The sequence below is a fragment of the Macrotis lagotis genome, chromosome X (genome assembly GCF_037893015.1).
Source record: "Macrotis lagotis isolate mMagLag1 chromosome X, bilby.v1.9.chrom.fasta, whole genome shotgun sequence".
Lineage (NCBI taxonomy): Eukaryota > Metazoa > Chordata > Mammalia > Peramelemorphia > Peramelidae > Macrotis > Macrotis lagotis.
Genome location: NC_133666.1, coordinates 504,017,148 through 504,032,093, shown reverse-complemented (window position 1 = coordinate 504,032,093; position 14,946 = coordinate 504,017,148). Strand labels below are relative to the sequence as shown.

At 36.5% G+C, this 14,946-nt stretch overlaps 1 protein-coding gene across 1 annotated transcript in view; it reads left to right on the top strand.

Moving 5' to 3' along the window:
- Positions 1 to 14,946, top strand: part of SCGN (secretagogin, EF-hand calcium binding protein) — a 68,063-nt gene that overhangs the window by 27,462 nt on the left and 25,655 nt on the right. Inside the window, exons 4-6 of the mRNA XM_074206848.1 lie at positions 2,476 to 2,565; positions 4,968 to 5,024; positions 6,465 to 6,542. Of these exons, the coding sequence (XP_074062949.1) occupies positions 2,476 to 2,565; positions 4,968 to 5,024; positions 6,465 to 6,542 (225 nt within the window). The remainder of the gene's footprint in view (positions 1 to 2,475; positions 2,566 to 4,967; positions 5,025 to 6,464; positions 6,543 to 14,946) is intronic.

The following is a 14,946-nucleotide window of genomic DNA, read 5'->3' as shown; positions in this document are numbered from 1 at the left end:
CATTCTATGGGTTTACTGGAACTCATTCTTTTAAGGTTATAATCTAGTATAATGTAGTGTTGGTTCTGGCAGGACTTACCAAACTGGAAATGATTTATTATTAACTGAAGGGTTCAAGAAAAATTATAGCCAAATGCAGAAAGACTCGAAAGCCAAACAGTGATTCATTTTCAGTTGTATGCACATTAAAAGACTATCTACCAAGTTAAAAAAGACATAATGCTTTGCATCCCTAGAAAATATGTGGCACATTCTTATAGTATATATGTGTCTATAGCTAAATTATTTGAGATCTTTATTTTATTTTTGTTAATGGTTGTCACATTTACCATTTAAAAAATGTAAATAAGAAAATTAGGAGGGTACATTTAAAAGAAAAACTGATTAATTCAGTCCTGGTTGAGTTCAAATTTCAATAAGCCATTCAGTTGAAGTTTATTATATTTATTATATGTTATATATAAGTATAATAATAATAACTAACTTTTATATGGTATTTTAAAGTTCAGATAGTGCTTTGTATGTATTCTTATCTCATTTGGTCATGAAAGTTCTATAAAGTAGGGTTTTTACAGATGAGGAATGTGAACCTGAAAAGATTAAATGGCTTGCTAAGGTCACATAGATTGTAAGGGTCTGACATAGAATTTTTTGACCGATATTCTATCTATTATGCCATGAAAAATCATTAGAAATGCATCACTGGGGGCAGATAGGTGGTGCAGTGGATAGAGTACCAGCCCTGGAGTCAGGAGTACCTGAGTTCAAATCTGGCCTCAGACGCTTAATAATTACCTAGCCGTGTTGCCTTCCGTGGCCAAGCCACTTAACCCCATTGCCTTGCAAAAAAAAAAAAAACCCTACAAAAAAATAAAAAAAAAGAAATTCATAACTGAAGCTTTGGAACAAGAGTAGAACTATTTTGAATGATTTGGAGATGATATGCATTAAGATGATAATTGATGTCACTAGAATAGAATCTCTAAAGGAAAGAATGTAGAGAAAGAAGAGAACGGATTCTAAAGTAGAGCCTTGAAAGATGCTATGTGGCATTTTTTCCTTGTAATGGAGATCTAGAAGAATCTCTTAGAAGAAAGCAAAGGAGGAATTGAGGGGAAGTGGTCAAAGAGGAAAATTTCAGAGCTAAAGATCTGAGATATGGTGGAATTTCCACTCCTTGGTGGAAGTTGAGAACTTTCTCCTATTGAAGTGAGGGGGCATGAGAGAAGTCATAGCCAGCATAGAAGAGGATGATGAGATATCACAAGATCGTAGATGTGGTGTCCATAGGAAGAATTTGCATTTCAGTTAGTCTGAAGATGTGCAAGTGTGTGAGGAAGAAGAAATCAATAATATGAACAAATTGTGGTATATGATTGTGATGAAATATTGTTGGGTTATAATAAATGATAATCATATGCTTTTAGAAAAATCTGGAAAAACATGTCAATTGGCACAAAGTGAAATGAGTAGAACTGAAGAACCTTGTATTCAGCAACAGTTATATTGTATAATGAAGAACTGTGAATAAATTAACAATACAATGATTCAAGACAATCCCAAAAGAATTATGACGAAACATGCTATCCACTTACAGAGAAAGAAGTGATATTGTATGAATACAGATTGAAGTTTACTATTTTTCACTTTATTTTTTCTTTTTTTTGTTTGAGTCTTCTTGTACAAAAAGACTAATATGGAAATGTTTTATGTGATTGCACACATATAACCTATACCAGATTTCTTCCTATCTCAGAAAAGGGGGGAGGGGAGAGGAAGGGAGTGGGAAGGGGAAAGACGAGGAAATTTGCAATTCAAAACTTGAAAAATGTTTAAAAATTTATTTTAACATGTAATTGAAGTAAAAGTAAAATATTTTAAAGAAAGATAGTGGAGCAGGGGTTTCCCAAAGCTTAAAGAAAGATAGCATTTGGCGGGGCATAGGAATGACATGATAAATATTGGGTAGGGACAGCAGGAAAAAGAATTTTGTATCTAGAGAACATCACAAGGATTAAAGGAATAAGAAATTAGGAGGTAAACAAGAGGACATAACCAACCACAGGGAAAGGAAAGACCTGAATAGGTAGTAGTTTATAACTTAAATCAACCTTATGGACCTAGATGGTTTCTAGTGGTTTTATTATTTATTCAAATTCATTGGCTCTCTTCCCAAAGAGAAGACTGAAATAATTTTTGACCTGTATGTAAACTTCACTACATAGTCCCAGAAGGCTAAAAACAAACAAACAAACAATAACCACAAGAAAACAGAATTCTAGAAAAATCTCCTCTTATACACTAAGAACTCAGAATCAAAAGGGTGAATAATGTGCATTAGACTTCCACAATGGCACTAGAACCACTTTTGGGGAAAAAAAACAAGGAAAAAAACCAGGTCACTGATTGACAGGGCATCCTAAATGATACTGACTGCCTTGAATAACTCCAAATATTTTTGTCTTAATCCTTTAGCTTGCCAACATAATCTTGCCAGAAGATGAAAACTTCCTTCTTCTCTTTCGTCGAGAAACCCCCTTGGATAACAGTGTGGAATTTATGCAAGTAGGTAGTTTTTCCTTTTCATATCAAACCCTGTCAAAATATATTCACAGAAGACTTCAGATAATATGGTGGTGGGGTTTAGGAATGGGAGGGGGAAGCAAATACCCCATTATGATTATCTATGTGATTGTTTTGATTTTGAGAGTCAACAAGATGCCATATAAAGGGTCCTGGACTAAATCCTTCTTCTGACTTATTAGGCATGTGACTCTGAAAGTCATTTATTTAGCCTCCTTGAACCTCACTTGCATCATTTATAAAACAGGGATATTAATATATCTAATATCTTCTTCACAGAATTAATGTGGGATTAATGAATTAAAGCACAGCATTATTTTTTAAATGCTTTACAACATGTCCCAAAAATCTTAGTGCACTCTTAAATCAAGCTTAAAACTGCCCTAAGACTTTTGGGACATGCTGTCAGCTATAATTTTTTCAACATCTTGGAACTAAGGATTACATTTATAGAGAGAATAGAATCAGCTTGCTGGTCACACTGGTCAATCAGTCAATAAATATTTATTAAATGCTTGTACTAAATCATTCCTAAATCCCATTTTCTAAAGATGCTAAAGGCCTGTTTTCCCTGCTATTGTTTCCTTCCTAATCAATGGGTAGGAGGGTGAAGAAGAGGTGTGTGTGTGTGTGTGTGTGTGTGTGTGTGTGTGTGTGTGTTTATGTGTGCATGTGCATGTGTGTGGTTGGGGTAGTTGTTGCTGTGGATCCTTCATTTTCTTCTTTTTTTGTTTTTTGATTTTTGCAAGGCTATAGGATTAAGTGACTTGCTCGAGGTCGTACAACTAAGTTAGTATTAAGTGTTTGAATCCAGATTTGAACTCAGGTCCTCCTGACTCCAGGATTGGTGCTCTCTCCTCTGTACTACCTAGCTGCCCCCCTTTTTAATGTTTGTCATTTATTTTTTTCTTTATGTATTTTCTTTTCTTTTCTTTCTTAAGGCAATGGGGTTAAGTGACTTGACCAAGGTCACACAGCTAAGTTAAGTATGAAGAGTTGGGGGCTGGATTTGAACTCAGGTACTCCTGATTCCAGAGCCAGTGCTCTATCCACTGCACCACCTAGCTGCCCTTTGTCCTGCATTTTCAAAGAGAAGCAGTGGTATCACAGTGATGACTTGTGCATGAATTGAAGTCAAGTGAGGCAGAGCTGCACAAAGTTGTCAGCCTCACTCTCTCCTCCAGAATCATCAAAAGTCCAGCAGCAAGACATAAGTCAAGATAATTGGTGATGGCCAATGAACAATGGATATAGTGGGTGATCTGGGCCTTTCTCAATCAAGGTCCTTCCCAGGCCTCATTTTATCTGAGGTAACACCTTCAGTTCACTAAAGGCTAGGTAAGAACTGAGATAAAAGATAACCTAATTTGGCATCACAAAAATATCCCATATAAATCATCAAGGATCATTCTGAACTATGTGACCTCTGCTCTATACAAAAGAACAAAGATGGGGCAGCTAGGTTGTCATAGTGGATAAAGCACCGGGCCTGAAGTCAGGAGTACCTGGGTTCAAATCCGGTCTCAAACCCTTAATGATGACCTAGCTGTGTGGCCTTGGGCAAGCCACTTAACCCCATTTGCCTTGCAAAAACCTAAAAAAAAGAAAAACAAAAGAACAAAGAGGTTTTATTTGATTTTATTCTGTTTTATTTTGAAATTTGGTCTGTCTGCTCATTCACTACCATTCATAGAAAGCTTAAACACAACTTTTGTCTTTTTTTAGATATTGTCTATAGTGGATAGAGAGCCAGACACAAAGCCAGGAAGACCTGAGTGAAAGTATCACCTCTGATATACACTGGTTGAGTGACTCTGGGCAAGTCCTTTAACTTCTCTATGCTCTGGGCAACTCTCTAAGACTATAATTTGCAGAAAAAGTACTAACTTGAATTGGTAGAGGGAGCTTCTTATGCTAATGAAATCACAGATCCAGTCCCTACCCTATCTATAACTAAACACCAACACTGATTCTGGGCTACAATGACTGTAGTTGTTCAGTCATTTCATGACCCCATTTGGGGTTTTCATGGCAGAGATACTGGAATGGTTTGCCATTTCCTTTTCCAGATCATTTTTTTTTAGGTTTTTGCAAGGCAAATGGGGTTAAGCGGCTTGATCAAGGCCACACAGCTAGGTCATCATTAAGGGTTTGAAACCGGATTTGAATCCACTACACCACCTAGCCTCCCCCAGATCATTTTTCAAATGAGGAAACCGAGGCAAATGAGGTTAAATGACTTGCCCAGGGTCACACAGCTTATAAATATTTGAGTAGAGATTTGAACTCAGGAAGATGAGTCTTCCACATTCTGCTCCCAACACTCTTATCCATTAGCAGAAGTCTACATTAGGCTGACTCAATAAATGGGACTTGTATTTCAGATTTGGCGCAGATATGATGCTGATAGCAGCGGGTTTATCTCGTCTGGGGAGCTCCAGGTAAGTTGTGCTGAATGCCCTCTGACCTCTACTGAAGACTTGGATAACATATGGATTTGTCTATTTATACAAGTTTGAATCTAAATATGTTGTGGATTTAACTTCCAAAGGAGAGGGGCCAAGAAATTCAAGATTAATTTTTTTTCCTCCAGTTCTCCAAGCTGTTCACATTTGAATCTCTCCTCAAAAATTCAGGTAGCACTTCTTTTACAACCACAGAAACAAAGAGGGAGGGATATCATCATTTTAATTATTCATTCATTCCCTTATTCATTAAACAAGGGCTATTAAGCACCTGCTATGGCCAGGCACTGTGGCAGGTGTTAGTAATACAAAGACAGAATGAGGAATATGAGGAAAATGAGTCCCTGCTCTCTATTTCTCGCTCTATTTCTCTTGGACCAAGACTGATGTGGAAAGAGTATTGGATTAGGAGTGTGAAAAGTTGTATTCAAATCCTGGCTATGCCATTTTCTAAATGTGGGACTTTGGGCAATCACATACCCTCTCTGTGGTTCAGATTCTTCACTTACAAAATGGAAATAATACCACTTACATTCCAGATCCTCTTGTGTAATTGTGAAGAAAAGCCATTTTAAAATCTTAAAATGTTATATGAGATTACATCAAACTGTAGTCATAAATGAATGAATAAAAATGTTTGTTATTTACAATGTCCCAAGGATTATGTAAAATCCTGGAATACAAATACTAAAGCTCTTGAGGAAATTAATTTTTAAGGGAGAAAGAATAGTCACAGGACAGTGGCCTGGAGAGGGACTCTTTTTCTGGAAAATTACTGGGATGTTGAGTGGGGCCCAGGAGAAGCCCATCCAAGAACAATGACAGGATAGATTTGTTCATGGTTCCTAGGTCCAGAACTGGAGGAGGAAGAGAGGAAAGGATAAACAGACCTTGGCAAGGAGGTTGGCGGGGAAGCTTTGGAGGAGCAGGCCAAAGAGGAGGGAGTGACATGAAGAGTTGTTGAGGATTTCCTGAAATACAAAGTATTCTCAGAGAAGCTATCACCAATTAATAGGAAAGGAGCCCTACCTTCAGGGAAGAGAATCTGGAATGGGACACGAGGGGGCTGTGGAGTAAGCGGTCAGCCAAATCTATATTACCTTCTAAAAATAGTGAGTTTTATTTTTAAAAAAAACTCAGTCTTTAAATAAGGAATTCATGGAAGTTTTATGCCTTTGGGGGGGGAGAAAAAAACAAGAAAAAAGAAATTTACATGATAATTTTATTACATATTTAAAAGGAATAGCAAGTTGTTCAAAGTAGATTTGTAATTTAATATATAATCATCTTTTTAAAAATTATACTGTCATGGAAATGCTTATTTTATTCCATGAAATAATTTTTGACAGTAATATTTGCCTTATATAGACTTTATGACTTTTGTAAAATAGTGATTCTTTTCTTGCTATCTATAAGAATTTTCTTCGAGATCTCTTCCTACATCACAAAAAAACCATTCCTGAGGCCAAACTGAGTGAATATACTGATACTATGGTAAGTACACTCTCAGATATGCTTCACAAGAGTAATAAGAATAACCACTCTTGATTCCTTTAGATGACCACTCATCTTATACAATCATCTGTGAAAGCTGATCACTTTAAAAAAATTTTTTTTTAAATTTATTTAAGGCAATGGGGTTAAGTGACTTGCCCAAGGCCACATAGCTAGGCAATTATCAAGTGTCTGAGATCAGATTTGAACTCAGGTCTTCCTGACTCCAGGGCTGGTGCTCTATCCACTATGCCATCTAACTGTCTTAATCACTTTTTTTTAAGAGAAGTCTAGAAGACCCCATTCATATTAGGTAAATAATCACAGTGTTAACTCAAATCTTTCAAATTTAGATATTAGATCCCTGAGACATTTTACAATAGCTATCCTCTAATCCATCTGGTCTCTCCTTTCTCTCCTTTGCTTTTTATTCCCCCTCTTGATGCCATAATATGGTCATTCTCAAAGCTCTGTTCTTGACCTTCTCTTCTCATTCACTATTCTCTCCCTTAGAAATCCCATTCATTTTTTTGATTTCAACTATCATTTCACTGAAGGTAGCTCTTAAATTTCTATCTCCAAACCCATTCTCCCATCCCACCCCCAGAGTTCAATCCTTGCATTTTCAATTGTCTATTGGCTATCTCTGAAATTTCTGCTAAAATTTTAAACTCACTGTGGCATAGTAGCAAAAATAGAATTTGGAAACAGACATTTGTTCAAATCCCAACTCTACTATTTGCTATCTACAAGATTTGGAGCAAGTGACTTAGACTCCTGGGGCCATATTTTGCTCATCTATAAAATGAAGGTTTATGGAATACAATGTTCAGAACCAGACTAATTTTTCCTCTAAAACTTGCTTTTTTCTCTAACATTTTTTTCTTCCCTTTCTGTTAATAACTTTACCATCATCTTGGAAACCATAGAATAAACTTGATTACTCTCTGATGACCACCACCACCTATCTAGGGGCCATATTCTATCCATTCACATTTTGCAATGTCGCTTGCCACAACCTTAATGCAGATCCTCAGGATCTCTCAGTTGGACTAATATATTGCCATGAGTATTGTATCAAAATTGTGTCATCTTTTTCACTTTTTATATCCCCAGCTCCTAGAATAATGATTTACTACTAAGAAGTACCTAAGAAATGTTTATTAATTGAATTCATTTTGTACATCTGGTGCTATAGACAAAATGGTGTGCTTTGGTTTTTCTAACATACTCAATGTTTTCCTGATTGTGTATATGTATTAAAAACTTGGATGCCCTACCCACCATCACTACTCCTTCTTTAATGCCTATCCCAAATGCTAGTTACTCCATAAAATCTTTCCTGATCCTTCCTTCCTCCTAATCAACTAGAAGTCAGGGCTCATTACATGTGTTTTTCAACACTCTTAAGTATATTCTACCTTACATTATAGTTATATTTTATCCTCTTTCCCCTCTAGACTGTGAACTATTGGATTAGTTCTCTTTGAATCAGTACAGGCTTTGAAAGCAAAGGATAAAGATTTCCTGAGTGATCTTGGTCAAGTTACATATCTATTCCAGGTCTCAGCTTCCTCATTTATAAAATGAGGACCCTTACAGCTGTATAGGTTCTTCTGATTTTCATTTAGAATCTAGTACAGCACCCATTTTATTATGAATTAGTGTGTAGTAACAATTCTGAATGAAGGTTTTTTAAAATACTTTTCTAGTTGACAACAGTGGCAGTAGTAGTAAAAAAAACCAAAAAAAAAACCCCATGATATAGTTATTGGATAGTCCTCCAAGTGATTTGGTGGTTTATAAATTTGAGGACTGGGAACAAAATCCTAGTTGCCCTATTGGAGTAATGGCTCTGTATCCAGAGCACCTAGTATAGTGCTATTTTACATATTATAATCTTCATAAATGTTCATTTAATTGAATTAAATTACAGAGAATACCAAATTATATTTCTCATTTTATAGATGCTGTAATTAAGGTACCAAGAAATAGTGACTTATTCTTGCCAAACAAAATAAAACTAAGATTGTCTCTCTCATACTTCTTTATTATGACCTTAGGAAAGTCACTTCTATCTTGTGTCACAGTTTCTGTATCAATAAAAATGCTTGTATTTGCTCTAGATCACACTAAAATACACTAAAATATATTCTAGCTCTGGAATTCTGATTCCAAGCCTCCCAAATAAGTACTAGCTCAACCCCTGGTCACAAGGAGCACGTATGAGCTCAGGCAGGAAATCATCTTCGATGGAGGTTATTTGTTAATAGCACAAAGGATAAAATCAAATCCTAGGACAGATCTCAAACATGATGATCATTGCTGTGTTGATCTCTTTTAATTGCTGGTAAAGCAATGATAAAAATCCTGAACAAATATATGTTCAGTAATAAAGGGTAGAAAAGGAAATCCCTCAGAAACAGGAAACAGTTTCTTAGCTACAGAGAAATCTCTAGGTCCCTTATTGATTCAAGTTTCCCTGAAATCCTTTAATATAAAAATAATTTGCAAAATGAATTAAAATTGAAACTGACTGAGGAACATCACCAAACATTCTAGGAATTTTTTAATGGAAGTTAAGAAATGATGTTGGCACTCTATGATCTCAATTTCATTGACTGATTAAATAAGTTGAGCCAAATGAAATATTGGTTTTCAGAATTTTTGAATTAGAGTACTTCCCTTGAAAACAGTCGACTTTAAGGTTTTTGTTCAAATCAATGTCAACCTTTCCTGAAAAATAGTTCAACATCTTTAACAAGATGGTCAGTCAGGGTTGACCTTAGGCCAGATTATGATAGAAATAAAACATATCTCCTTCACCACCCTAACTGTGTGCCAGAAGGCCTCCAACCTGTCTTTTTTTGCTACCCACCATCCCTGACCTGCCTGAAAACATCTGGTGAATTCTCATTTCCTAATAAGGTATTTCACATAGATCTAAGCACCCCTCTAGAGTTGTGCTCCATCAACAAGCATTTTTCTTCCTACATTTTGGCATCAAAGCATCTAGTTCTTCAGTGCCTTAAGGTTCACTAGTTCCAAAATGGGGAAAGTGATCAGATTTTTAAAAACTCATACAAAGTATTAATGAAATAATTTGTCATGTATAACTTCAATGCATGAACATTTTAGAAGAGATAGTGATGCTGCAATTCAAACATTAGGTTAAGCAAGTAGAGAAAATACATAATAATATGTCATACAATCTATAAACATCATATATTATACATAATAAAATATGTATATATATATTTATATGTGTGTGTTGGAGTGGTAAAACACTTCTCAGAATTCTGTGGATTATATTATGTATATTCATTTTTATTTTGTTTATATATAAAGCCAGTTGTAGAAATTAGGACAGAAGGAAGGAGGAGAAATACAGTCCTAGTACCTCCTGTGTCTACCAATATAGAGATAATTTCTATAGTAAATAAACTGGAATGGTAGCATTCTGGTTTACGAGAATAATTTTACTTTTTATCCCCAAATATAGCGATTAGCTATTGGTACTAAATTCTTTGAAATAATCTTCATGCTAGAGGATTTTACCTTGGGAGTTAATGACAAAAAAAAGCAAAAAAACAAACTCACTCCAAAAAACTGATATCCTCTGGATTATGTCAATTTATTCTGCATCTGAATAACAGAAGTTACTGAGAATCTCATTTCTGGCAAGTATGGAAAGCAAGGAGAAAGTTCTTAGACCTTCATGGAGTGTATAAAGTTTGTTTTTTCTGCTATCACCACATAACATTTTAAGCATGGTGCATAATAGTTTCCTTTCTATAAGAAAAGGTGAATTAGGGACAGCTAGGTGGCACAAAAGTCAGATACGTAATATTTACTTAACTGTGTGACCTTGGGCAAGTCACTTAACTCTTGCAACCCCATCCCCCAAAAAATTAGGTCAAGGAATTCCTCTCTGTTTTCCAAGTTTACTGGGAAGTATATCTTTTTTTCCCTGGGAGAAAGAGGGAGAGGCTTGAATGGGAAAATAAAGAAGAAAAAAGACCCAAAGAGGAAGAAGAAAATCTTGATCTGGCTCTTGAATTTGGAAGATGAAGAAACATAGCACCCAGAAGAAGAGGAAGTAGGACCCCTGAACACTTGGAGGAAGTAAATATTATGAAGTTCTCAGAGCAAAAAGAACCTTTGTACCCTCTATGGAAGGAACAGCTGCTTGAAATGCAACAATCCCCAACAGGAGTGACATGTAACTCAGGGACTGCACATTTATTGAGGTGTGTGAAGAAAATATTAGAAATGAGGAGACCAACACAGTGGTTCAGCTCACATGCAGTGTGACCACTGTGTACTGGACCATCAGTCATGTATTCTCTTCCTCGGGGGATAGATGGTCATTCTCCATATGCGTCTCTGTCCTCCTGGTCCCACCTCTACTGCAGTAGCAGTGCATATGCCTTATGATCCCTGTGTCTAGGATAGACAGATCTTGGGTCCTTACCTTGAATGGGAGAGAGGAAAGAGAGATAGATTGTTTAGGTTAACCCCTTGGGATGGAGAATGGAAATACATTAAAAACAGCCTGAAAGCTTGGAAGCAAATGAAGAATTCCATTGACCATGAGGAAATCAGAGCTCTTCTGGGCATCTTTTGAGCATCTAATCTTTTCACTTGACCCCTTTAACTCCTCTTTGAAAAAGTCAATGGTTTTGGATCAAAGTCATAGATGGCATGCTTATCAATTTTGCTCTCTCAAGGAGAAATAGCATTGATTGACAAAGTCAAAATTTGGGGGCTGTTTAGTAAGGCAATATGTAATAATTGTAAAGTTTTAGCCTTGGTATAACAAGAAATCAGTTTCATAACAATAGGTCAAGGAAGGTATGACTAGATAGCTTTGTGTGAAAAAAAATATTGGGGGTATTAGATGAACTTCAAAGTTAACATGAGTGCATTCCAAACTTTCTTGTCTCTCTTCGGGTCAATTCTAATATCCTTACCACTTCCTTCTCAGCAGGGGTCTTTTATTCTTAAGCAAGTAAATTGACGCCACCTCTTATGAACTCCTTTTTCTACCTGATTCTATATCTCAGATCCCCTCAATATCAAATATACCCCATTCTCTCTTCTTTCTCTGTGGTCTCAGAGGAGGAGGTAGCAAGAAAGAATAAGGTTAACTTCATTATCTGTGCTCCTGATTTCATCTCCTCACATCAGCCTTTAAGAATTTTTCCCTTTGATCATTCCCTATCACTCTCTATCCACTGGTTCCTCCCTTAATACTTACAGACATAACCAAATCATCCTCCCCACTCCATCCTGAAAAACCTTCAATGAATTTTGCAATTCTCTGAAATTATCATGCCATATCTCTTTTTCTTTTAGAAAGAGCTGCCTGCCCTTGTTGCTTCCACTCCCTCAAATCTCTCTCATTTCAACTTCTTGAAATCTTACAGATGCCCCCACCCCTTGAATGAACTTTTATCCAGGGTACCTAATTGCTGAATCCTATGGTAATTTTTTCAGACCTCACCCATCTTGAACTCTGCAGTTTCTGCCACTGTTGACCATGTCTTCTATCCTTTTGTATAATGTCTTCTCCCAACTTTTTCCAGACTTATTTCACACTATTCCTTATCAGAAACTGAAGGGTTCAATCTAAATTGTGCATGACAGTCTAGTTCCTCTCTTATCTTTTTACAGCCTGACCCTCATACCTACAATGTGTATCCTCTTTATCTTTGCTTCTTGTAATCACTACCACCCTTCAAGACCACCTCTTACAGAAGATCCTTCTGAATTCTTCCCATTTATTAGTATCCTTCCCTTATACATTTAACAACAATTCATCCCATAAATATTTATTAATTTTATTAACTACTTATTATATGCAGAGCAAGAGCTTAAGGGGAGCCAGCATCTGGATAGAATGCAGTCCCTGCCTCAGAGAGTTTACAGTTTATAAGGGAGATTAGATACTAAAATACACATGTTACAATGGTAAGTGAGTTAGAAGTAGAAACAAATGCTTCTGGGAGACATAAAGGTGTGCATGTGGGTTGGGGAAGGAGAGAGCAGAATCCTAATGGATCTCTTTCCCTTGACTTTCATGGAAGTTCATGTGGAAGTTTATATTGACCTTTAAGAAATGGATAGGAATTCAACAGATGAAAAGAGGTGAGGAAACAACACAAAGTACTGTAGACAGAAAGTTCAAAACATGTTCTAGCAGCAGATTAAAGTCTGAATGTCTAATATTCTACAAATTTTTATACTTCTTTGTAAAAAAAGAATAACAAAACAACTAAAAATATCATCTACCTAATTTTCTAATGCTCTATCTGAAAACTGACCAAAAATGTCAACAGAAAATGAAACACAGAAGTTGAAGAAAAGGCCACAGAGAGGAAGTCTAACTTCATTTAGGTTTTTAAAAGAAAATAACATAGCAGCACCTTGATTATCAGGTTTGTCTCTTAAGTCCCAACGCCAGAAACGGATTGGCCAGAAAAACTGATTTTCCACCTCAAATAGTCCCAACAATTGACATCCTATTATATAGTTAACAAGGAGCTGCGGTGAAGAAAGTGGGAAAGCAGAAGGACCAGAAAAGCACTTCTTTGGGAAGAGGGAAGTGTTCTCATGAATAAAGAGAAAGCTAAGGGAAGAAACAAGGCTTCACAATGGAAGTGGTAGTAACTAGCACAGTAACGAGGTGGATAGAGGGTTGGACTTGGAGTCATTAAGACTCATCTTTGCAAGTTCAAATTTGGTTTCTGGTACTTACTGTGTGATCCTAGGAAAGTCATTTAACCTTGTCTGCTTCAGTTTCTTCATCTGTAAAATGATCTGGAGAAGGAAATGACAAACCATTCTAGTAAGTTTGCTAAGAAAGCCCCCAATAAGATCATGAAGAATTGGAAAGGACTGAAATGACTAAACAACAAAATTATTACTAACAAGTGCAGCTACACCCTATCACCCTGAGTAGATAGAGTTTTTGTCTTCATTGTTTCTACATTTGAATTGGGAGGAATTCAAAGCAGAAGAAGCATAGTGTCATGAAAAACACAGTGGACTTAATTCAAATCCTGACTGCCACTTAATGACATCATCTCTGGCAAGTCACTGTGTCTCAGTGTCCTCATCTGTAAACTGGGTTTAAGAATATTGCTTTAAGCAATTAATCTTCTTCACAGCGTTGTTGTGAAAATCAGCTAAGATGGGTAGAATCTTATCTCATAAATGAAGGCTTTTTTTTAAATAGGAAAGATCTGTGATCCTTCCACTGACTAAGCAGAAACAGCCAATAAGTGCTAGAGGTGAAATCTGAACCCAGGTCGATTCCCCTTGGGTCTATTATATTCATTGACCCCCTTCTCTCTCCATCTTGTTCCCTCTTTCCTTTTCCTTTTTCCTCCTTTTTCTATTCCTGTCCTCCTCCTTATCCCTTCTTTTATCTCTTTCTCCATTTCCCTCCCTCTCTCCTCATTTCTATCTCTTTATCTCTCTCTTCTTTCTCCTTCATTTGCATTTTTCTCTCCCGTCACCTATTAATTTGTTTCTTCCTCTTCTCTCTCTCATCTGGCTCTTTCTTCATCTGTTTCCTAGTCTCTCTCTCTCTCTCTCTCTCTCTCTCTCTCTCTCTCTCTCTCTCTCTCTCTCTCTCTCCCCATCCCTCCTTCCCTCCCTCCCTCTCTCTCTCTCCATCTATCACCTTCTCTGTGTTAATTTCTCATCCCTCTCTTCTTCCCTTCTACTAGATAAAGTCCATGGAGGCTGAAACTTGCTCAAACACCAAGTGGCCATTTAATTGATGTCTCTTGAAAAGAGTACTTGGTAGATTAAAATGTTTCCATTTGGGGACTTTTGGAACCTATCTATAAGACTATGTGCATTTGATAAGTTTCTTCAACATTCATTCTATTTTTCTGACCTGAATGAACAACAGTAACTGATCCCATCCAGCTGAGCTTATTGTTGGAAATAGTGCATGTCCTGAGGGACTCACTAGGCTTGCTGCTGTTCAGAACTATAGCATAAGAATAATTCTGCACTGGGAACAGCACCAAGAAAACTTATAGGATGTAGGAACTCCATCATTCTGCCTGTTGCTCAGGCAACTTTCTCTCTCTCTTTCTTCCTCCCTCCCTCCTTCTCTCTGTCTCTATTTCTTTCTCTTATTCTTTCTTTCTTCTTCTATCCTTTTTTTTAGAATCAAATCCTTAACTTAAGAAGTTTTACTTAATAAATGACTTCAAGATGGCATGAATGAGTATGGTAAGATTTAAAAATTGATAGAAATGTTAGTTGAGGCGTGGAAATGTATTCAATTAGTAACAGGAAGGAAGATTCTGTTGATCTGGTCTTATTTAACTTTCTAATTAATGGTCCAGGCAAGGAAGGAAATAATATGCTAATAAAATACTTG